The following is a 25,956-nucleotide window of genomic DNA, read 5'->3' on the forward strand; positions in this document are numbered from 1 at the left end:
AACTAGATGGGGGAGAGCACTATAAGAGCTAGATGGGGAGAGCTCTATAAGAACTAGATGGGAGAGCACTATAAGAACTAGATGGGAGAGCACTATAAGAACTAGATGGGAGACCACTATAAGAGCTAGATGGGGAGAGCACTATAAGAACTAGATGGGAGAGCACTATAAGAACTAGATGGGAGAGCACTATAAGAACTAGATGGGGAGAGCACTATAAGTGCTAGATGGGGAGAGCACTATAAGAACTAGATGGGGAGAGCACTGTAAGAACTGGATGGGGAGAGCACTATAAGAACTAGATGGGAAGAGCACTATAAGAACTAGATGGGGGGGAGCACTATAAGAACTAGATTGGGGGGGAGCACTATAAGAACTAGATGGGAGAGCACTATAAGAACTAGATGGGAGAGCACTATAAGAACTAGATGGGGAGAGCACTATAAGAACTAGATGGGGAGAGCACTATAAGTGCTAGATGGGGAGAGCACTATAAGAACTAGATGGGGAGAGCACTATAAGTGCTAGATGGGGAGAGCACTATAAGAACTAGATGGGGAGAGCACTATAAGAACTGGATGGGGAGAGCACTATAAGAACTAGATGGGAAGAGCACTATAAGAACTAGATGGGGGGGAGCACTATAAGAACTAGATTGGGGGGAGCACTATAAGAACTAGATGGGAGAGCACTATAAGAGCTAGATGGGGGGAGCACTATAAGAACTAGATGGGGGAGAGCACTATAAGAGCTAGATGGGGAGAGCACTATAAGAACTAGATGGGGGAGAGCACTATCAGAGCTAGATGGGGAGAGCTCTATAAGAACTAGATGGGAGAGCACTATAAGAACTAGATGGGAGAGCACTATAAGAACTAGATGGGAGAGCACTATAAGAGCTAGATGGGGAGAGCACTATAAGAACTAGATGGGGGAGAGCACTATAAGAACTAGATGGGAGAGCACTATAAGAACTAGATGGGAGAGCACTATAAGAACTAGATGGGGCGAGCACTATAAGAACTAGATGGGGAGAGCACTATAAGAGCTAGATGGGGAGAGTACTATAAGAACTAGATGGGGAGAGCACTATAAGAACCGGATGGGGAGAGCACTATAAGATTTTGTTTCATGTCAGGTTAGCGCACTTGAGAAAACACGATCGGGTTTGGTTGACTTGTTGTGTGTTAGTGTTTCCCCCCACTTTTAATGCTCCATTAAAGATTATGGCGGAATACAGTAACGTTATCGCAATATTCTTATATCAGCTTTTGGTACATGTAGGGTTAGAGCTCATTCAAAATCTTTTTACTTTCAACTTGTAATATGCGCGCTACCTGACACACTCACAAAGCTTACTTCTAGTGAAACTAACGCACGAGTGGGAGCAATAATTACACTCGTAATCTTGCCCTAAAAAAAACAACTCCCAGTCCTCATCAATTGCACTGGCTAAAAAACAGCTTGCTTACAGCTATTATTTTTAGGTTTGGAGAAACTGTGATGCATAAGATAACTTTATGGGTAATTATTTTGAGTGTAGATAATAAAATGTCTGAAATATCCTTCTCTTTTTGAAGAATCCAATTCACATCCTGGCATTTGAGGGATGCTCCATTGTGTGACAAATTATTAATGATTAACTTATATAAATATTAGAACTCATGTTTTGTTTCAGCTCTTCCTGTGATTTTTAAACAAGAGCTCCAAAATATTGAGCCAGAAGAGGGAGGAACAGCAATTCTACGGTGTGAGTTGTCTAACCCAGATGCTCCAGTTGAATGGAGGAAGGGAGCTTTGGTCCTGCAGCCCAGTGATAAGTATGAAATGAGACAAAGTGCTACAGTTGTTGAGCTTCTAATCAGTAATTTGGATATGGAAGATTGTGGCCCTTATACCTGTAGCACAGGAACCAAAGAGACGACTGGCTCCGTGTATGTTCAAGGTAAATTTACACCAAATAAATTTGCTTTTGTTTCTTTAACCTTTCACCTTACTCACAGGTTTTCTTGTATGTTTAACTTTGAATGACGTCTTCTGCACAATATTGTTAACGCTATATTTTAGTAACAGGCAGCTAAAGACTTGCAATATTGTAGTTACATGTATGAATATATAAGCTTACAGCTTGTGGAAGGTTGTCTCTGCATCCATTTTGTATATTTAATATTTGTTTAAATTAGTTTTCACATTTACAGTCTGTTTGGTTTCTTCTTTATATTTCAAATATTATTTTGAATGCCTTTGCAACAGCCCAACATACCCTTCACAACAGCCTGATATTCGTCAGGAATTCTGAATGGCAAACATAGCCTACTCCAGCAGGTTTATAGGTCAACAGGGACAAAAATCTAAATGTTGGACAAGAACAAATATTTATAACATGATTGCCCATTAAAAAGTATAACACAAATAAAATTGCATCTTTTAGTTGCAGCAAAAGAAAAAAATGCACCAGTGGGAGTCATGTGTACTAGCTTTATGTTAATGAGTTAATGTTGCACAAATCTTTTAAGAATATAGCTTGATGGTTTGTGCTATTAATACATACCACAGCATTTGATTTATACAGCTCTAAAACAATCACTCTTACTGTCTGAAAGGAATAAACAATTGTTCTATATTTTCATTGTTCTATGTTTTCATTGTTCTATGTTTTCATGCATTTTATATAAAAAAATATCATCAATAGACCATATTTATTTTTCTTGTAAAACTGGTGTATCCACAGATTAACAGGAATTTGATTGCATTGACAGAAGCTTTAAAAATATTTTTTAAAAGGGACAGTAAACTAAAAAAATAAACAAACTTTACAATATAATTATAATATAAAAATGTTTTTTGCTCTCTTGGTATCCTTTGAAAAGTAAAACCATGTAGGCTCAGAAGTGTGCATGTGTCCTTAGCACTCTATTACAGCAATGTTTCCAACAATGTTTTTAGCAATATTGCTACCGTAGGTTGCTAAAGACACTTGCATACACCCGAGCTCCTATGAACCTAACAAAGTATACTCTAAAAGAAAGGATGCCAAGATACCAAACCAAATTTGATAATAGATAAACTGGAATTATTTTTTAATTGCATGGGCCATCTAAACCATGAAAGTTTGTTTTTGACTTTATTGTCCCTTTAAATAGCTATCCACTATATACAGTATCTCACAAAAGTGAGTACATCCCTCACATTTTTGTAAATATTTTATTATATCTTTTCATGTGACAACACTGAAGAAATGACACTTTGCTACAATGTAAAGTAGTGAGTGTACAGCCTGTATAACAGTGTACATTTGCTGTCCCCTCAAAATAACTCAACACACAGCCATTAATGTCTAAACCGTTGGCAACCAAAGTGAGTACACCCCTAAGTGGAAATGTCCAAATTGGGCCCAATTAGCCATTTTTCCTCCTCAGTGCCATGTGACTCGTTAGTGTTACAATGTTTCAGGTGTGAATAGTGAGCAGGTGTGTTAAATTTGGTGTTATCGCTCTCACACTCTGGTCACTGGAAGTTCAACATTGCACCTCATGGCAAAGAACTCTCTGAAGATCTGAAAAAAAGAGTTGTTGCTCTACATAAAGATGGCCTAGGCTATAAGAAGATTGCCAAGACCCTGAAACTGAGCTGCAGCATGGTGGGCAAGACCATACAGTGGTTTCACAGGACATGTTCTACTCAGAACAGGCCTCGCCATGGTGGACCAAAGAAGTTGAGTGCACATGCTCAGCGTCATATCCAGAGGTTGTCTTTGGGAAATAGACGTATGAGTGCTGCCAGAGGTTGAAGGGGTGGGGGGTCAGCCTGTCAGTGCTCAGACCACATGCCACACACTGCATCAAATTGGTCTGCATGGCTGTCGTCCCAGAAGGAAGCCTCCTCTAAAGATGATGCACAAGAAAGCCCACAAACAGTTTGCTGAAGACAAGCAGACTAAGGACATGGATTAATGGAACCATGCCCTGTGGTCCAATGAGACCAAGATAAATGTATTTGGTTCAGATGGTGTCAAGCGTGTGTGTACAAAGGTACAAAGACAAGTGTGTTTTGCCTACAGTCAAGCATGGTGGTGAGAGTGCTAGGGTCTGGGCCTGCATGAGTGCTGCCGGCACTGGGGAGCTACAGTTCATTGAGAGAACTATGAATGTTAACATGTACTGTGACATACTGAAGCAGAGCATGATCCCCTCCCTTCGGAGACTGGGCCACAGGGCAGTATTCCAACATGATGACCCCAAACACACCTCCAAAACGACCACTGCCTTGCTAAAAAAGCTGAGGGTAAAGGTGATGGACTGGCCAAGCATGTCTCCAGACCTAAACCCTATTGAGCATCTGTGGGGCATCCTCAAATGGAAGGCGGGGGAGCGCAAGGTCTCTAACATCCATCAGCTCCGTGATGTCATCATGGAGTAGAAGAGGACTCCAGTGGCAACCTGTGAAGCTCTGGTGAACTCTATGCTCAAGAGGGTTAAGGCAGTGCTGGAAAATAATGGTGGTAACACAAAATATTGACACTTTGGGCCCAATTTCCACATTTGCCAACGGTTTGACATTAATGGCTGTGTGTTGAGTTATTTTGAGGGGACAGCAAATTTACACTTTTATACAGGCTGTACACTTACTACTTAACATTGTAGCAAAGTGTAATTTCTTCGGTGTTGTCAATTGAAAAGATATAATAAAATATCTTCGTCTTCCTTAGTTTTCTCTATTCTTAGATAAACTATTAATTTAATCTCCAGGTTATTTTACATGTGTTGATTGTCTATGCCTTGCAAATAGCATATTAGAGGTGGCTTTGTGATATGGTTCTATCTGCATAATCTCTTGTACAACTTAAAATGCATCTCCAAATAGTATGCTGTAGTTTATGTAGTCAGTAAGACAAACAACAAATGTATCTTGATGTCTTTTCTTCCCCATCTATTTGCAAAAAGAAGCTTTTTATCAGGGTAACATGGTCTCCTGTATAGTCTTGTGCTGTTTACTAGAAAACTCTTTTATTCTTTTACAGATGGTGGACTTGCACCCAGATATAACATTTTTGTTTCCATAATTGTTTTCAGCATTCCTTATAATTTAATTTGCTGAGATACTCATTATTATACTCCATATGATTATCAGATGCAAAATGTTTTAATTTGCATTTCATTAGTTCAGTATTTTAATGGAAATGTATTTACACTTATTATATGGAGTTTGGAAGTTCTGTTAGTTGTATCTCTTATAAGCCAATGTTGCTAGTTGTCCTAGTTGATTAATATTTTCTTCTTAACCTTGGGATCCATCACCAGAGAGTAACGTAGAGATAGTGGCAGGTTTAAGGAACACGGACGTCTTTGCGGGAGAGACTGCCACGTTCACCTGCAAGCTTTCCAGAGAGGGCGTACGGAATGTGGAGTGGTGGCTGGATGGTTCTCCTCTGCAAAATAGCGATGTGAATGAGATATGTGTGCACGGCAATGTTCATACGTTAACATTAAAAAACCTTGGGACCAATGACTCTGGCGTGGTCACCTTCAAAACAGGGTCCCTCGTTTCTTCAGCTAAACTGTTAATTAAAGGTATTTAAAAAGACTAACTCCAGCAAAACAACCAAGTCAAAATGCTAGTGTTTTCCCTTACTAGAATACAAAATATTATTATTAGTGTATAATAATTTCTTTTGAATATTCACACTGTTGAGTGCCAGTAAATATAATTTGAGGCAGAGCAATACATTGCAACCCTTTTCTGACAAACAATCATTGGCAAGGCATTGTGAATTGAATTACAAAGCATTGCTCCTATAGTTTCTAGGAATTTCCTGCTAGATGCATTCTGGGGTGGTCGGATAACTTTAAGATTAAAAGGACAAGTGTGGATGTCTTTTACCTATTTTACCCATGGAGCATATTGGTGAATTTGTAGCAGTAAATTCTATAATTGTGTTACGTTTATTACCTAATTTTTTTAATAGCTATGAAAGGCTCTCAATTTAGTAATTGGCTAGAAATTACATCATCAAGTTTAACATGATAATATTAAGAAAAAAGATTATGAGCATTCCTGAAATGTAGCAATATATCCACTAGTACTACAGTTAAAAAATCAATACTTAAGTAATACAGTCTAGTCCATATTAATTAGTTCACACAAGCTGCATAATGACTACAGATGAATTTTTAACATTTTTCTATCACTCCACATAAACAGAAATAGTCTTTTTTTAAAATTGATCTATTAAAACTATCCTATATAATAAAAGGCCAAGTGTGTTTGTCCGAAGCTGTCATGCGCAGTAGACAGCACAGCACGAGGACAAACACACCTGGCCTTTGAGAGTCCCTAAGTCTCTGCTCTGCAGTGCGAGCAGAAGTGTGCGTGACCAAGCGTGGCCGGGGGCGTGGCCGAGCACGAAGGGGGCGTGGTCGAGCGAGAGAGGGCCGCGAGGGGGCGTGGTCGAGCGTGAAGGGGCGGGGCCAGACGGGCCGTGAAAGGCTGTGCAGTTTGAGAGCTCAAAACAGCTCAAAAGAGGGGAGAGAGGGGGTAGGGAAAAGATAAGAAAGGTGAGAGAGAGATCAAGAGGGGAGAGAGATATCAAGAGGGGATATAAAAAGAGCACAAGAGAGGGAGCAAAAGAAAGGGGGAGAGACAGCAAAAGAGAGTGGAGGGAGAGCAAAAGAAAGGGGACAGAGAGATCAAAAGAAAGGGGGGGGAAGAGAAAGAGAGGGGGAGGGGGGAGGAGAGAGAGAGAGAGGGGGAGGAGAGAGAGAGGGGGAGGAGAGAGAGAGAGAGAGGGGGGGAGGAGGAGAGAGAGAGGGGAGAGAGAGAGGGGAGGGAGAGAGAGAGGGGAGAGAGAGAGGGGGAGTGAGAGGGGGAGTGAGAGAGAGAGGAGAGGGGAGGGAGAGAGAGAGGGGAGGGGAGAGAGAGAGGGGAGGGAGAGAGAGAGGGGAGGGGGAGTGAGAGGGGAGGGGGAGTGAGAGAGAGGAGGGAGAGAGAGAGAGAGGGGAGAGAGAGAGGGGAGGGAGAGAGAGAGGGGAGGGAGAGAAAGAGGGGAGGGGGAGAGAGAGAGAGAGGGGGGAGATAGAGGGGGGAGAGAGAGAGAGGGGAGAGAGAGAGGGGGAGAGAGAGCGGGGAGAAAGAGAGAGAGGGGGAGAGAGAGAGAGGGGGGGGAGAGAGATAGAGGGGAGAGAGAGAGATAGAGGGGAGAGAGAGGGGGGAGATAGAGGGGGGAGAGAGAGAGAGGGGAGAGAGAGAGGGGGAGAGAGAGAGGGGAGAAAGAGAGAGAGGGGGAGAGAGAGAGAGGGGGAGAGAGATAGAGGGGAGAGAGAGAGATAGAGGGGAGAGAGAGAGATAGAGGGGAGAGAGAGAGAGATAGAGGGGAGAGAGAGGGGGAAAGAGAGAGAGAGAGGGGAGAGAGAGAGAGAGGGAGAGAGACAGGGGAGAGAGAGAGCGCAAAAGAGAGGAGGGAGAGAGAGCGCAAAAGAGAGGGGTGAGAGAGCACAAAAGAGAGGGGTGAGAGAGAGAGCACAAAAGAGAGGGGGAGAGAGAGCGCAAAAGAGAGGGGGAGAGAGAGAGTGCAAAAGAGGAGGGGAGAGAGAGAGCGCAAAAGAGGGGGGGGAGAGAGAGAGCACAAAAGAGGGGGGGAGAGAGAGAGCACAAAAGAGGGGGGAGAGAGAGCGCAAAAGAGGGGGGATAGAGAGAGCGCAAAAGAGGGGGGGGAGATAGAGCGCAAAAGAGAGGGGGACAGAGAGCGCAAAAGAGAGGGGGGAGAGAGAGAGCGCAAAAGAGAGGGGGGAGAGAGAGAGCGAAAAAGAGAGGGGGGAGAGAGAGAGCGCAAAAGAGAGGGGGGAGAGAGAGAGCTCAAAAGAGAGGGGGGAGAGGGAGCGCAAAAGAGAGGGGGGAGAGAGATCGCAAAAGAAAGGGGGAGAGAAAGCGCAAAAGAGAGGGGGGAGAGCGCAAGGGGTGGGACCGCTGTACCCTGCAAAATAATGGCCCGTGTGAACGGGCTTTAGGACTAGTATATGTATATTTTAGTAGACAACACAAGGTATTGATCTAGGCCCATTTTGATATATTTCATGTAACTGTTTCGCTGCCAAATGTGCTCATATTAAAACAAATAGTTAACTTTTTCATAAACTTTTGGGATTCTCACTGAAATTATTTACACAAAACTTCTCCAGTCATAAGACAAATGGTTGTAAAAGGTTCTATTGGTCCCCTTTGCTCAGAAATAGCAGACATTCATGGCTTTGCAATTAGTTTTTAGCAATTAGAAATCCTCTAATTGCAGCTGTGTACCACACTTCTGAAATTCTCAGCAGTGAAGGGGTTATTTGATTAGCTGGTAATGGTAATAGTATTTTAATACAGATATTAACCTCCCGTCTGACACTTTCCACCTCCCTGATCCCTCCCAAACAGCTCTCATCACTCCCACACCCTAACTCCTGAACACCATCTTAATTACAGGCAGACAGTTTGCCATTATGAAGGTTTTTTTGCTTTGTTTTTTAAATAAAATTATTTATTTACTTTTCTGAAGTGTAGGATTCCCCCATACCCTCTCACCTCACTGATCCCTCTCAAACAGCTATATAACCCTCAGCCTCCTAATGGTGTCCACCATCTTAGGTAATGGCAGCTATCTGCTAGTACCTAGTTTATATATTTATTTATATATTTATTTGTATTTTTCTGTAGTGTAGTGGTCCAACCCACCCCCTCCAATCGGTAGTGTAGGGTCCCCCCCACCTGAATTAATTATTTTTTTCTGCAGTGTAGCATCTCTTCCCTCCCTCTCCCATCCACAATCATTTATCTGCAGTGTAGGGCCCTGCCCTTTCCTCTTACTTCCTCCCCACCACTGTGCCGCCCACCCACCTCCCTCCATCCGTATCGAACCTCTCACCGGCAAAAAGGAAGTTCTTTACAGACAGTGACACAGACAGAGTCACTGTCTGTAACGATCAGGCATCTGCCTTCATATAGAACTGGAGCCCTGATCGTGGTCTGGTTCCATATGCAGATAGATTCCTGCAGCTACGATGGGCAAAGTAGCGCGTGACGTATATATGCGTCCTTTTTGGTCAAGGGGTTAAAGCCCAACCTTTAAATTGTTGATAATAGACTTCCAGTTGCAACTCTTGCTTGCCTTACAAATATATTTTTAATTAAAGGGACAAAAAAATATTTAATGATTTAGATAGACCATGTAATTTTAAACAACTTTCCAATTGACTTCAATTATCTAATTTTCTTTGTTTTTTGTATCATTTGTTAAAAAGCATACCTACAGCTGGGAGCTAGCTGCTGAATGGTGGCTGTCCAAATATACCTCATCATTGGCTTACTGATGAGTACAGCTAGCTCCCAGTAGTGCATTGCTGCTCCTTCAACAAAGGATACCAAGAGAATGAAAGCAAATTGATAATAGAAGTAAATTGGAAGAAACATGTTGGTTTTGATGTCTCTTTAAATCTGCAGTTTCAGATGTAAGTTCTCTATATATTTAAAAGAACAGTAAGCTCAAAATTTAAACTTTCATGATTCAGATAGAGCAGACAGTTTTAAACAACTTTCCAATTTTTTTCTGTTATTGAATTAGCTTCATTCTCTTGGTATCCTTTGTTAAAAAGCATACATAGGTAGGTTCATGAGAGCACTACAAGGGTCTAGTTGCTAATTTGTGGCTGCAAACTTATGACTCTTGTCTTGAGCTAGCTCCCAGTAGTGCATTGCTGCTCTGTTTACAAAGGATACCAAGAAAATAAAGCAGATTTGAACATGAAGTAAATTGTTAAGAACTCTATCCAAATCGCAAGAGAAAAATAATATGGGCTTCATGTTCTTTTCATTTTATTGATCTAGTCAGCAAAATCCAGAAGTCCAAAGGTATAAACCTTTAGAGATTCTGTAGGAATTGACTGAAAGGACCAGTAACTACAGTAGATTTGCATAATCAACAATTGCATGATAAAAAGACAATATAATTGCACTGACAAATTTCAAAGTTATGTCTATTTCTACTCCTCCTGTATCATGTGACAGCCATCAGCCAATCACAAATGCATATAAGTATATTCTGTGAATTCTTGCACATGCTCAATAGGAGCTGGTGACTCAGAAAGTGTAAATATAAAAAGACTGTGCACATTTTGTTAAGGGAAGTAAATTGGAATTTTTTTTAAAATTGCTGCTCTATCTGAAACATTAAAGTTTAATTTTGACTAGACTGTCCCTTTAATCAACTTTTGTTCTAGGTGGTGATGTGATCTATATATTCAGAAGATTCATTCTAGGAACTGATAAAAATCACACAATTGTGTTAAATATGAATACAAACTCTTGAAATGCCATCATGTAAAATGTGTTTATTTATGTGGCATTATTTGTGCTTGTAGATTTAGAAGTTGATACAAATTTATCTTTTGATATGTCTGATTTTTAAGGGACATGAAAAAATCTGAATTAATCTTTAATGAGTCAGATAGAACATGCAATAAAAAAACCTTCCAATATAATTATGTTATCAATTTTACTTAGTTATTTCCATATCCTTTGCAAAAGAACATACCTCCAGATATGTTCATGCCTCTGAGAATATCTAGGTATGCCAAAGAAATATTGCACTCACAGCGCTTAAGGGACCTATAGCTCCTATCTAGGTATATCTAGGTATGCACTTCAACAAAATGAGAGCATCAATTTGATAAATTAAAGGGACAATCAACACCAGAATTTTTGTTGTTTTAAAAGATAGATAATCCCTTAGTTACCAATTCCCCAGTTTTGCATAACCAACACAGTTATAATTATACATGTTTTACCTCTGTAATTACCTTGTATCTAAGCCTCAGCAGACTGCCCCTTATTTCAGTTCTTTTGACAAACTTGCATTTTAGCCAATCAGAGCTGTCTCCATGGTAAATTCACGTGCATGAGCTCAATGTTATCTATATGAAACAAGTGAACTAATGCCCTCTAGTGGTGAAAAACTATCAAAATACATTTAGATTAGAGGCGGCCTTCAAGGTCTAAGAAATTAGCATATGAACCTCCTAGGTTTAGCTTTCAACTAAGAATACCAAGAGAACAAAGCAAAGTTGGTGATAAAAGTAAATTGGAAAGTTGTTTAAAATGATATGCCCTATTTGAAACATAAATGTTTTTTTTTGGACTTGACTGTAAATTGGAAAGATTTTTTTTTTAATTGCATACTCTATTTGAATAATAAAGTAACATTTTGAATTATATGTCCCTTTATGTGGCTAATTGGCCATATAATTAGCAATTAATATTATTTATATTATTTTTATTAGGGGACATTGTTCAAATACTGACCCCTATTCTAGTCCATCAGTATTCTAATGTGAAGTGCTGAAATGACTTTTTACTGGGTTTTCAAATTTGAACCATTACAGTCAATACAGAAACCTTGAATTACACATTATAGCTACATTTGTGGTGTGTTAAAATTACATTAAACACCTCTTGCTTTTGTGCAAAAAAAAAAAAGAAACATAGCGCTTGCTGATATCTAAATTCAATCACCTTGACTTTTTTAAACAAAAAAACATTTTCCTGAGATGAATAATTTGAATTTTTTAATCTTATTTTTGTTGTTGTTGCATTTTTCTACATGCTCAGTTTATTATGTTAATAAACATAATTCTTTTTTGGGTTTAATTAAAATCAAATCAAACTTATGATTATGTAACTTATACTCATATTAAATATGATCATTTATGAATTATACATTAAAAATTTTGATTATTTCATTTGCTGAAAATAAAATGAAATTATTAACTCCACATGTCATGAGCTAGCATTAGTTAAAGGGACAGTCTAGTCCAAAATAAACTTTCATGATTCAGATAGAGAATGTAATTTTAAACAATTTTAAAATGTACTTTTATCACCAATTTTGCTTTGTTCTCTTGGTATTCTTAGTTAAAAGTTAAACCTAGGAGGTTCATATGTTAATTTCTCTTCTCTCAGGGCATTTTGACAGTTTTTCACCACTAGAGGGTGTTAGTTCATGTGTGTTATATAGATAACACTGTGCTCACGCACGTGGAGTTCAGGTGAGCCAGCTTTGATTGGCTAAAATAGATGTCTGTCAAACAAACTGAAATAAGGGGGCAGTTTGCAAAGGGTTAGATACAACATAATCACAGAGGTAAAATGTGTATTTATTTAACTGTGTTGGTTGTGCAAAACTAGAGAATGGGTAATAAAGGGATTATCTATCTTTTTAAACAATAAAAATTCTGTTGTAGACTGTCCCTTTAAATGAAAAATCCCTCATTCTGTCAGTTATTATCAAAGTTTTATCAATTAGATGTGATGATTTCCTTTTACTTTGCCTGCGTATAATTTATTTGGAAAATCCCTTGTAAAAACTCCCTAAAAAAAAGTACAATACTGCTGTTTTTCTTTCTTAAATTTAATTTTCTTAATTTTCATGTGTTTAACTTGATGTACCCATACCTCCCCAACATCGTATAGATGCTTTTCTAGGGCAGGAGGTAAGGAGATCTGTAGCCCACTAGTGATTAATGAGTAGGGTGATAGAAAGGACAAGACACAGGTTTGCCAGTGGTGGGGTTTGGCGGAGTCAGCATCTCAAGGGCAGTCCCTGGAAATGCAGAGTTTTAACATTATGGGGGGAACTATAGGACAACATGTGACAGTTAGGAAGTATGTGTAGCTGCTATATTGTATAGATCACTGGTTTTCAAACTTGTGCTCAGGCCTTCCTAGCAGGCCAGATTTACAGGATTGCCTTGGATGAGAGCAAGTAAAATAATTATATTTACTAATCAGCTAATTATTTCACCTGTGTTCTAGCTCAGATATCCTCAAAATATGTCATGTTAGGGAGGCCTGAGAACAGGTTTGAAAACAAATAGTATAGATAATGTGAGAAGTTGTTCTAGTTATTGATTAGAATGGTTTATAAACAGGAGGGGGAAAACATTGTCCAAGTCTATATACAAAAAAAAATTTACATTAAAATTTTGATGGATTGGAAAGGAGACAATTATGCTTAGGATATTCCAGGAGAAACAAAAGGGACCTTTAGATAACAAATCACAGTGCCTTGCCAAGAATAGATAGTGTTCTAAATGCCTTCTGCCATTTAGCTTAAGGTTACTTCATATTTGTAAGAGTAAACTCATGAGTTGGTGACATTGCTTCTAGTTAAGGTAAAACACTAGTAAATATCTAATCACTTGCATTGTAACCCGTTATAGCTGATAATATCTACACTACACCTTCATTACTCACGCTTTTTTTTGTATGTGTAAAACACCAGTATCTACTTTGAAAGATAATATTTTAAAACAATTAAAGCGACATCCCTGTCAAAATTTAAAAGCACAGAGATAAATTGCATCTTTCAATAGAAACACATTTGCAATATACATGTACAGTATTAGCAAAATGCTTCTAGTAAAATGTATCACTGTTTAAGTGTTAACATTTTTATTCTCAGTGCACCAAATTTAAATACTGCAGCTCCTCAGATCGCCAGTGGGGCTTGTATCTTGTCAGCAATTAAGAAATTGAGTCAAAATCAGATGTTCAAGCACCTTAAAGGGACACTGAACCCAATTTTTTTCTTTTGTGATTCAGATAGAGCATGCAATTCTATGCAACTTACTAATTGACTCCTATTATCAAATTTTCTTCATTCTTTTGGTATCTTTATTTATAATGCAAGAATGTAAGTTTATGGTGAACAAACTGGGTTGTTCTTGCTGATTGGTGGATAAATTCACCCACCAATAAACAAGTGCTTTCCATGGTTCTGAACCAAAAAATAGTTTAGATGCCTTCCTTTTCAAATAAAGAAAGCAAGAGAACGAAGAAAAATTGATAATAGGTGTAAATTAGAAAGTTGCTTAAAATTGCATGCTCTAACTGAATCACGAAAGAAAAAATTTGGGTTCAGTGTCCCTTTAAGCGCTTTGAGTAAGTGCTGTGTTTAAAATGCTGGTGCACAGAGCATACATAAATGTTTTTTTTTTTAAACAGCAATAGCTTTTATGTACATATATATTGAAAAAATTATTCTATTCAGAATTGAAATGTGCATTCCAATGTATGAATTTTCATTAGTGCAACCAAAATGAATAGTATTAAAATAAAAAAGCTAAATCAAATTGCTTCAAGCTGAGTTCTATATGAAAACAGCGAGCAGGATACTAAAGTAATTAAACAAATTTGATAATAGAAGTAAATTAGAAAGTTGTTTAAATCTTATGCTCTACTGAATCATGAAAGACATTTTTTAGGTCCCTTTAACCTCCGATTGTGTAAGGGGAGATAAAATTCAGTTGCAAATGCTTTTGTTTCACCCTGGATGATATAATATAAATAACACAGTATTCTGATGGGCTGATTTATCAATAAACATACATGCTAAATATTTTTATTATTGTGGGGAAATTTTAAAAAAGAAAATTGTACTCAAAACATTCCTATTTAAAAAAACCCCAAAAAAACATAAATACATTTTTGAAATAACCTCTTTTAGATGAAACAATTGAAAAAGTTAACGTTTCTTTAAAAGAAGAACTGAATGAGTTTTTCCTGAAGCTTGTCATAAAAATAATGTAAATGCATAACGTGTAATAGGATTAATTGAAAAAAAAAAATTGTTAAATCAGTTATTGATGTTATAAAAAGTACTTGTTATCTATCATTTAAAAGAGGGGTTGTTTATCACTTGCGTATGGGGTCTTATGGGAAAATTTATATTTTCTCGGAGAAAGAAACATAGTACTAGTAAAACCACACCTTTATGGTGAATGAAATATTTATATATTGCACTTTTATATATAAAAGTGCAATCTATAGGGTGTAGTAATATCTCATTCAAAAGAGGAGGTTCTCCTTTTTTATACAAGTAGTCCCTTGGGTGTATGGATGTATTTTTGTCAGAGATTGGAGTAAATTGTAAGGCCCCCCCTCACACATTTACTACTCTAAACAGGATAAAAAATTGCCATTGTCATTCTTATTTGTGAAGTCAAGTTACCTCTCTTTCCTATAAGCTGCATGGGAGTAGGTTTTACAGCCTATCCCCAGAATCAACATCTAGATAAGTGCCCAAGCCATACACCCGACTTCCAGCAGTCCACTCTATTCATGCATCATACTATGATGGGAAATCATAGGGTAACAGAAAATATACGTATTGTTTAGTATGTTTAATTTTCACCCCTCATCATATTTATATATATATTCTTTTAAAAAGTTTTTATTACATAATATAATATAATATAATTTTTCTTCTTGGATATATATTTAACAGAGTCTATCAGCACCATTAATAAATCACCCTATAGAATATTGTAGTTTGATATGATGTCATCCAATATTTTAAATGTTACCATTGTTTTGTAAATGTCATTGTGGTTACACTTTCAGTGGATGCCTCTTATCATTATTATTATTTTGTCAAACAAATAAATAATTTTCACATGAAATATGCGATATTTTGAAAAGTTAAAAATGTAAAAGTTCTGGTGTTTTTAATACCTAACCAGATTATAGATGTAGTCATGTTTATTTCTTTTTAATGTTAATTGAAAATATCCTCTTTGATTGCTGAGTAGTTTTATATTTCACTCGTTCAGGGTATTGAGGCCACTATCTTCAGATAAAAGTCGTTTTCTGGGCATGAAGAAGGGACCCAAAAGCTTCCATTCTAAAACTACTGAGCTAACCTATTTTGTCTTCTTTTTGTATATGGCTTACCAATGACATTATCTATGTTTTATCAACATTTTTGGATACCTATGTAGTCAATGTAATATTTGTTATTACATGGAACCATGACTGCATATATAATTTGCATAAGTGTGTGTCCTAAGGTAAAATAAGATATTACTAACTGGCTTTTTGGATAATTAAAGCAGTTTTACAAAAAATATATTTTTATAAAACCTTCTTAATTAGATTTCTCAACTGTATACAAATCCAGATGTATTAAATGCAACTATATTAGCAAACTATGATCAAGAAATATTAAACAGGTTACTCTCCAGTAATGACTGCAGCCAGCCTCAATTCCTCTTCAACTGTGTCTAAACAATTGCCTGAATATGGCAGTGCACTTACAACTCGTCTTAAGCTAGTTCTTTGTATTTTAACATTGGACCTTTACCTCTGCAGTGAAAGAATTTGCCTCAGAAGAAAATAACCAGTATATAATGTAACTTGTTTATACTGTTTAGTTCAGTTCTTTATTCAGTGATGGTGCAATCCAGTGTATATTCAACATGCCACATGCCAGAAAACCAAAATATGGATGACATTTAAAAAAACAAGAAAAAAAAAGCTAAACACGTTTCAGAGTTGCTTATTTCTCAAGAGCCCTCTTCTGAGAAGTTTTATTTTGCTCTTGAGTAACATGGTAAAGCCTCTAATATGTGCTAAGCTTTTTAATTGTATTTAATACATTTTTTTCCAGCTATTTAGTACCAGTATTAGTGTTTATGACAGTATTGAATTATCTTGATGCTCATTTAGGTCCTGATATTCAAAACCTTCAGTTTCCTAGAGAGCGTCATTAATTTCCATGGGCCAGATAATCAAACATTCTCTAGTTTGGAGAGAGAATATAGTGCTGAATTCACAGGGGCGGAACTCACTGAATTTTCTAAGAAAAGGGGAGGATACCAGAGACATGAGAAATGCCTTCCATAGAAAGCAATGAAGCTTTCTGGGATAGAAAATTTCACATGTGAGAGAGAAGTTATCTGGAGAACCCCTGGGGCTAATATAAAGGCTCAGTTTGCATCAATTCCAATTTAAACTGAAATGTTTCCACTACAATCTAATTTGCCTTAGTCTATATTTTAGTAAATATTACTTTTCTGTTAGTTAAAATAAGTGTATTGTGAATTTTGATCAAACTTTACCTGCATACAGCTGGGGAGACAAATCAGTGAGACCAGCTTGTTTGAAATGCTTTTAACATTTCATAAGACTTGTGAGAGAGCTTCAGACATACCCTGGGAACTACTCTGTTCAGCCTAGGGAACTGCCCTGTCCCTCCCACTTTCTGAAAGTGTCAGTTTACAATGGAGAAAATACAAAGTGCAATGCAATTTGTAAAAGATACACAGGAATATATAACGTATGATCCTAAGTTATTAAAGTAACACATAAACTTTCAAAGCATAATCAGAATGTGTAAAATCACTGCTAGATCATAATTTAATTGTATAAAAATACAAATGATAAAGTGCAAAGCTTAAATGCAATAAGGTGCTTTAAAGGTTCCCATATTATGGTCAACTAAAAAAAGTGATTTTGAAATTTACAGTATATATGAAAAATATCTATAACAGACAGAGATAGAAATACCTTTATGAGGAAGAAAAATAGATATAAAAACATATCCATTAATACAATATGGTTAATGTATGTTCTATTCCTACCTTATTTACTGTGCTTTTGTTATCCAACACAGTTTTAACATTCACGATTGTTGCTCTGTCGCTGCACTAAACTTGCTAACCAAGGCTAATTCCACCCATCCTCCTCCTGCTTGCTGATCCTTTTCATTGCATAAATGCTGCTTGCCAAACTGCTGTCACTTTCATCAAGAGCATTTAATGCATGTCCCCTCTGACATGTTGGTTGACAGATCCAACCATTGAGGTGGTCAGTCCAATGAGGGATCTTACCATTGATGAAGATGACACAGCAGAGTTCATCTGTCAATACTCTAGGCCAGTGCAAGCCACGTGGAAGAAAAAGGATGTAGACGTGTGCGCTGATGGGGAGCGGATCATTATCGAACAAGATTGGAATGTAGCCAAGCTGATAATAAAATCTACAATTCCAGAAGACAGTGGCATCTATGTGTGTGAAGCCGCAGGCACTAGAGTTATCGCTATGCTTGAAGTTGAAGGTGAGGTCTTCCCACAAAAGTGGAAAGCTACCTCAATATCATTATTAATGTATGCAAAAGGCTTGACAGTGTTCACAACAGAGATATGTGGCACCAAGGATGGCATAAAAATGTGGGTTCAGAGATTTCTTTTCACTTAAATGGACATTAAAGCAATTTTTCTTTGTTGTATTTTAAAAGAACTTAAAAATGTGTTGGAGCATTTTATTATTGTACTATTGTTTAGATATAACTGTGTATAATCCCTACAAACGTCAGCTCAAGAGCAGCAATTGCACTCCTGGGACCTAGTTAGCACATCTGCTTAGCCAATAACATATATATATATATGTAGCCACCAATCACTAGCTAGCTCCTAGTAAGGCTTTGCTGCTCCTGAGCTTACCTAGGTATTTTTCAGCAAAGGATAGCAAGAGACCAAAGTAAATTTGATTAAAGAAGTAAGCTGAAAAAGCATCTTAAAATTATGTGTTCTATCTGAACCATGAAAGTTTGATTTTGAGTTTCATGTCCCTTTAATGATGTTCCTGTGCTGAGCAATATATATTTTTATTTTTATAGAATATTTTATCATCCAACCATAGAGGAAGTAGAGTTATTAGTTAGTAAGAAATCTAGTGGTGAGCAGTTTTAATATAACCATTTATTATGCAAACATGAGCTTAACATGCTTAGTTAGAACTCAAGAAAGTATTTGATTTTAATGTCCCTTTAAGCATATTTTATTTTTATGAAAAATAGAAGTGGAATCAGTATTCAATTATTAGATTCAAGTTGAGTTTTTTTGTTTGTTTATTTCTTATTGGATAAAAGGGGAAAAAGGAATATTCTTACACTTTACCAGGATAACAAAGAAAATAAGCCTAGGTAAATATTGTTACTGTGCTGCTAACTAACTTAATTTAGCATTAAAAAACAAACACAGAAATTAATCTAGCCTTTGCAAATATAGTAGTTGTATTCTATGTTTATTCTTTGTTAAACAACCTGCATAGACATATTAACAGTAAATTCATCTTTATTATTATTATTCTGTAGAATTCCCAACTGTCCCTATTTGAGAGGGACAGTCCTTATTTCTGAGTTCAGTGCTGCTTGTCCCTCTGAGACAGCAATATATCCCAATTTTCCTTAGCCCCACCCATAGAATACCCACACACACCTGTGAACCACAGAGGTATGCCCATTATCCAACCAGACATACCCAAGGACCACCCACTATCCAAATGACAGATCCCTACCATCACAGCCCCGCCCACTAAACATTAACAACCACAATTAACCTCTGAGTCCCCAATGCCTGGAATTATGGGAGGTGTTTTATGTATTCATAGTGTTCAAGCACAGGCATACACTAACACCGCTCGCATATCACAAGTAGAAAGCAAAAAGTTGCGGGTTTGGCACTCTAATTTCAGGATTTCGAATATCGCAACCGTTTTTTAACTTCCTCTCCCCATAGACTTCAACAGAGTACTCTGATAAAAATAAACTACCTAACACTTCTCTCTTGCGCACTAACCCGAGACCTACATCGCTAAAGACTAAGGTAGTTATCAATATTTTACATTCCAATGCTCTCCACGTAAAAAAAGAAAATGGTCTTTTTAAATATATACTTCTGCATCTGATACTTTTTTGTAAAATATATATCTATACCTATATGTATGTCTATATATATTTATATTTACATATACAAAGTGAAGAAGAATGGAATGTAAAATATTTTAGGTATTTAACTGGGAAAGGCTCCAAAGTTTATATGTGTATTTATGTATATACATGCAAATAAGTGCTTTTATATATATATATATATATATATATATATATATATATATATATATATATATATATATATATATATATATATTATACATGCAGGCACTCACAGGACTTAGTTAGATAGAAATGGTTTATTAATCAATATGTTTCATCAAAGAGGCAACGTCGACGTTTCGGCTTATAACCTAAGCCATCTTCAAGACCATCTAAAATACAGACATTACATTACATTATTGTATTTGAAGCATATACATAATTTATACAAAAGTAAAAAACAAACAAAAAAATAACAAAAATTCATTACTAACACCTGTTAAACTCATCACCTATGTGAATATTATTACTGTCCTCAAAGGGTTGGTCCCAAGGAGGCAAATATTAATAAAACCCTTTTTTAAAGAGTGTTTCTCCTCTCAGCTCAAGCATATATATTTACACGAATCCATGTGTTATATATAATTTCAAGATGAACAATGGTTATTACAATGTAACAAGGTGCACAATGGTTACATGTCACACCTTCAAGGAATTTTGTTACATCAAATCCAATATCTTACATGGTTACTTTCATATTGACATACCTTTAAATATCAACGTTCACAAATTCGGCATCTCAACCGCCATAGAAAAAACAAGCTGCTGTTAGTGTTTAATGCAAATCAGTCTTTTAACCAAACCACTCAGTCCTCATTGGCTATAGCGTCATATGACGCATCAAAGGGGGTTGTCAAAGTAGCGAGTAATAGTTACAGTGTAGCATAATTATTGGCAATCTTAGTTAAATCCATATATTATATACAAGTACAAGGTGTACAGTGATTATAACAATAATGTGGCAGTAGTTTACATGTTACACCTTTAAAGAGTTGTGTTACAACAGATCTGATGTCTTACATGATTACATTCATATTAACATACCTTTAAATATCAGTGTTCATAAACTCTGCGTCTCAACCGCCATTGGAAAAAGGAGTAGCGGTGGTCATAGGGGAATGTTGGTGTATTGTACACCAGACTATAGATAATAGTAGTTATCACTGCATAGCTTAGTGACATGTGTCCCACATTATGGAATCACTTGCTATTTTAAGGGACTTTTGAACACATCTAACAACACATATGAGGTATTAATTTACACAAGTGGTTCATGGTAGGTGAGCACAACCCCCTAGGTATTACAAGTTAATAACAAACTTATTAGACAAGCAGTACCCACCAAGTGTTTACATGTAAACAACGAATAAAAAAGATAAACCACATTAAGTTAAACAGCATTAGGTAAAACATGTGCTACCCTTTAGTAAAACAATGAGTAATCGATGTACATATTTAGTCCCCTTGGGGCAAGTGTGCCTAGTCTATGTATCCACTGTGTTAATTTTTTTGAGCAATTCCTCATCCCTGTTACCTCCTCTATTAAGTAGGGGTATTCTGTCAATTACCATGGCACGTAGCATGGCCACTGTGTGTCCCATTTCCATAAAGTGCCTGACTACTGGCTGATCACTTTTTTTATCTTTTATGGCCGATCTAATGGCACTTTTGTGGTTAGCCAGTCTTTCTTTGAAGGGGGTACTCGCTTTGCCTACATAAAATTTTCCACATATGCAGATAAGGAAATACTCTACGTAGTCAGATGTACATGTAATTCTGTGCCTAATGTTGTACTTTTTAGTTTTAAAAGGGTGGCTAAAAATAGTGTATTACACGTTACACAATTTCCACATTTGTAACAGCCCGGTTTACCTTTGGGTAGCCAGGTGGTTTGTTCCTGGCTAATGTCATGTTTAACAAGCATGGTTCTCAAACTTTGCCCTTCTCTATACACCATTCTGGGTGGTTTCATGCCCTTGAAGGGTAATGTAGGGTCCTCAGATAATAGGTGCCATTTTTTTGTCCACACCTTCTTAATTGTCTGACTAGCTGGAGTGTATTTAGTTATAAAATTACCCATTTTAAGCTGTGGTGGTTGGTAACTTTGATATTTTAACAGAGTATTTCTGTCAGTCGGTTTGGAGTAAAGTTTAGTACATAATGGGTACCTTATATCTGTTTATAAATACAGAGATCTAAAAAATAAAGTTTGGTGTTACTACTCTCCATTTTGAACTGTACATTTGGTAGATTCAAATTTAATTGTGTGTACCATTGTATGAGTTCTGTCTCAGAGCACCCATACCAAAAAAACATCATCAATATATCTTCAATACATTAGTATATTGGAATTTCTTTGATTATATATATATATATATATATATATATATATATATATATATATATATATATATATATATATATTTTTTTTTTTTTCATACCATGCCATAAAAAGATTGGCGTATGGGGGGCTTCATTTTGAGAGCCCATAGCTGTACCCACCATTTGTAAATGACTTTTCAAACATGAAATAGTTATGTGTTAAACACATATGTAGGGGATCAAGTAGAAATTCAATGGGGGGGTCCTTGATACTCAGGGTCAGATTTCAGACTCTAACAGTTTCAATTCCTAGATCATGACGGATAATAGTGTATAAGCTTGTTACATCAAAACTAACTAAAATTACTTGTTCTGAAAACCTAGTTTCTTTAAGTAATTTAATCAAGCTTATGGAATCCAACAAATATGATTTCGTTTTTTTAACAGTATCCTGTAAATGGTAGTCTATGTATTGGGCCACCCTTTGATACAGAGACCCAATAGCAGAGACTATAGGTCTCCCAGGGGGTCTTGTTAGATCTTCATGAATTTTTTCAACTTTATATATGCTAGGCTATTTAGGATGGTTATTAGTGAGGAATTTGTGAATATTCTCATTAATAAAGCCCTGTTGGAGTGCTAATAACAGTAAAGTATCTATTGTAGATTTGTACTCCCTAGTGGGATGTTTTGCCATTTTTTTGTAAGTTTTGGTGTCATTCAACTGGCCAAGGAGTTCAGTTTTATAATATTCATGGTCTAATATTACAATGGCTCCACCCTTATCCTCAGGACGGATGATCAGTGATGTGTCTTTTTTAAGTTCCTGAAGGGCTTGCCATTCTGTTTTATCCATATTGGACTTATGCTTATCTCCTATTACATGTTGGTTTAGGATTGCTCTGGTACAAATAGACATATAAGTTTTAATAGTAGGATGTGTGGTGTTTGGTTCAAATTTGGATTTGGTTTTAAATTTATTACAAGGGAGAGGTGTTGAAGCCATTTTAAAGTGATCTTTTAGTTTCAATTGTCATTGGAACCTATTAAGGTCAATTTGATGAGAAAAATCATCATGTCTAGGGGTTTGACATAACCAAGGCCTTTATTTAAAAGTTTTTCTTGTTGTTCACTGAGTATTTTACCACCACCACCAATTTTTTTTTTTTAACCAATCCTCATTAGTGTCCTCCCTAAGAAAAGTTATTTTTTCACTCTGAATGCATTCTATTTCTGTTTTAGTGTTTTTCTTTAGGTGAGTTACTTCCTCAATAACAAATAAAATCCAATCTAATGAACATTCATTTGCTATTCCACACCATTATTTGCAAAATTCATTATTATTCCTTCCTATGGTAGGAAGGTTTTTCACCCGAAACCCACGGGGAATAATTTTTTTCTTAAAGCAATCAACAAGATAATTAGAGTGTAAATTATAATCTATTTCTTTACATTTTAAATTCAACAATCTGTGATAGAAGTTTAGAGGAGTCTCTTCTACATCCTCACTTCCACAGGCTTGTAGGATCCTCTCTGCATCCTCGTCAGTATAAACAAATAGAGAGTCATCATCATTATCCATCACTGTGGTCCCAGAACCTGGGTGTGTGATCATTGTATCCATTATTGCTCGAGTTGAGAGAAATATACACTACAATCCAAGTGCTATGTCACAAATGGATTAAAACCATGAAATGGTGAAGACCAAATCACAAAACGTAGTCCTGGAGTTATCAGGATTTATCCAATTTTTTAGTGTGGGTGCAATGTAACAAATCTTCAAGACTTGAGTAATAGTGTTGCAGGTTCATGCACTCACTACCATCATTTATTCAATTGCCTGGGTGTCTCCTCCTTAATGTATTCATACAAAAAACTTCAAACATGAGGGCACTCACAGGACTTGGGTGAGTGCATGAACCTGGAACACTATTACTCAAGTTTTGAAGATTTGTTTCGATGCACCCTCCAACCTGGAATTAGGGGGGGGGGGAGAAACTGAACAGATACTGTTAAGAATGGAAACTAAATGGGTCTTTAATTTAAACTCAGTTATGCCACACGGCATGACTGAGAATAACAACTACAGGGTTTACTTGTAGATGATGTATATTTAAGTGTGAAGTTGGTAACACTGTTGTTATAAAATTTACCTTTTCAATGCAACAACTATGCTACAATTTACCACCCGGAGGCTGCCTCCGGGTGGTAAATCGCCGGGTGGTAAATCGCCATAGAACAAGCCACTGAGCTGTTGTTCGTTCCTGGTAGAGCGCTTCTCTCTTTGTATGCAAATTATTATGACCCTGGGGAAGTCTCCCTTTGGGTGATGGGGGAAACCAGACGTGGACTCCTTGCCCAGTGTGCTTAGAGGAATGTGGCTGCACCTCACTGACGAGGCCCATAGGAGGCCGAAACGATCGTCTGGGGTTGTCATGTTCCTTGTTCAGAGGAGAATTGCCTGGTATTTCGGGGCTGGACTGACCTTACTTGGCGGGATCAGACTGATATACTTCAGGAAAGTTTTCTTCTGTGAAAAGCACACTGGTCTAAAAGAGGCTGCCTCCGGGTGGTAAATCGCCATAGAACAAGCCACTGAGCTGTTGTTCGTTCCTGGTAGAGCGCTTCTCTCTTTGTATGCAAATTATTATGACCCTGGGGAAGTCTCCCTTTGGGTGATGGGGGAAACCAGACGTGGACTCCTTTCCCAGTGTGCTTAGAGGAATGTGGCTGCACCTCACTGACGAGGCCCATAGGAGGCCGAAACGATCGTCTGGGGTTGTAATGTTCCTTGTTCAGAGGAGAATTGCCTGGTATTTCGGGGCTGGACTGACCTTACTTGGCGGGATCAGACTGATATACTTCAGGAAAGTTTTCTTCTGTGAAAAGCACACTGGTCTAAAAGAGGCTGCCTCTGGGTGGTAAATCGCCATAGAACAAGCCACTGAGCTGTTGTTCATTCCTGGTAGAGCGCTTCTCTCTTTGTATGCAAATTATTATGACCCTGGGGAAGTCTCCCTTTGGGTGATGGGGGAAACCAGACGTGGACTCCTTGCCCAGTGTGCTTAGAGGAATGTGGCTGCACCTCACTGACGAGGCCCATAGGAGGCCGAAACGATCGTCTGGGGTTGTCATGTTCCTTGTTCAGAGGAGAATTGCCTGGTATTTCGGGGCTGGACTGACCTTACTTGGCGGGATCAGACTGATATACTTCAGGAAAGTTTTCTTCTGTGAAAAGCACACTGGTCTAAAAGAGGCTGCCTCCGGGTGGTAAATCGCCATAGAACAAGCCACTGAGCTGTTGTTCGTTCCTGGTAGAGCGCTTCTCTCTTTGTATGCAAATTATTATGACCCTGGGGAAGTCTCCCTTTGGGTGATGGGGGAAACCAGACGTGGACTCCTTGCCCAGTGTGCTTAGAGGAATGTGGCTGCACCTCACTGACGAGGCCCATAGGAGGCCGAAACGATCGTCTGGGGTTGTCATGTTCCTTGTTCAGAGGAGAATTGCCTGGTATTTCGGGGCTGGACTGACCTTACTTGGCGGGATCAGACTGATATACTTCAGGAAAGTTTTCTTCTGTGAAAAGCACACTGGTCTAAAAGAGGCTGCCTCCGGGTGGTAAATCGCCATAGAACAAGCCACTGAGCTGTTGTTCGTTCCTGGTAGAGCGCTTCTCTCTTTGTATGCAAATTATTATGACCCTGGGGAAGTCTCCCTTTGGGTGATGGGGGAAACCAGACGTGGACTCCTTGCCCAGTGTGCTTAGAGGAATGTGGCTGCACCTCACTGACGAGGCCCATAGGAGGCCGAAACGATCGTCTGGGGTTGTCATGTTCCTTGTTCAGAGGAGAATTGCCTGGTATTTCGGGGCTGGACTGACCTTACTTGGCGGGATCAGACTGATATACTTCAGGAAAGTTTTCTTCTGTGAAAAGCACACTGGTCTAAAAGAGGCTGCCTCCGGGTGGTAAATCGCCATAGAACAAGCCACTGAGCTGTTGTTCGTTCCTGGTAGAGCGCTTCTCTCTTTGTATGCAAATTATTATGACCC

At 37.7% G+C, this 25,956-nt stretch overlaps 1 protein-coding gene across 1 annotated transcript in view; it reads left to right on the plus strand.

Annotated features, from left to right (window-relative positions):
* Window positions 1-25,956, plus strand: part of OBSCN (obscurin, cytoskeletal calmodulin and titin-interacting RhoGEF) — a 937,038-nt gene that overhangs the window by 364,106 nt on the left and 546,976 nt on the right. Inside the window, 3 exon segments of the mRNA XM_053713767.1 lie at window positions 1,679-1,945; window positions 5,301-5,570; window positions 17,660-17,926. Coding sequence (XP_053569742.1) covers window positions 1,679-1,945; window positions 5,301-5,570; window positions 17,660-17,926 — 804 coding nt within the window.

Source organism: Bombina bombina, chromosome 5 (assembly GCF_027579735.1).
Source record: "Bombina bombina isolate aBomBom1 chromosome 5, aBomBom1.pri, whole genome shotgun sequence".
NCBI classification, from domain to species: Eukaryota; Metazoa; Chordata; class Amphibia; order Anura; family Bombinatoridae; genus Bombina; species Bombina bombina.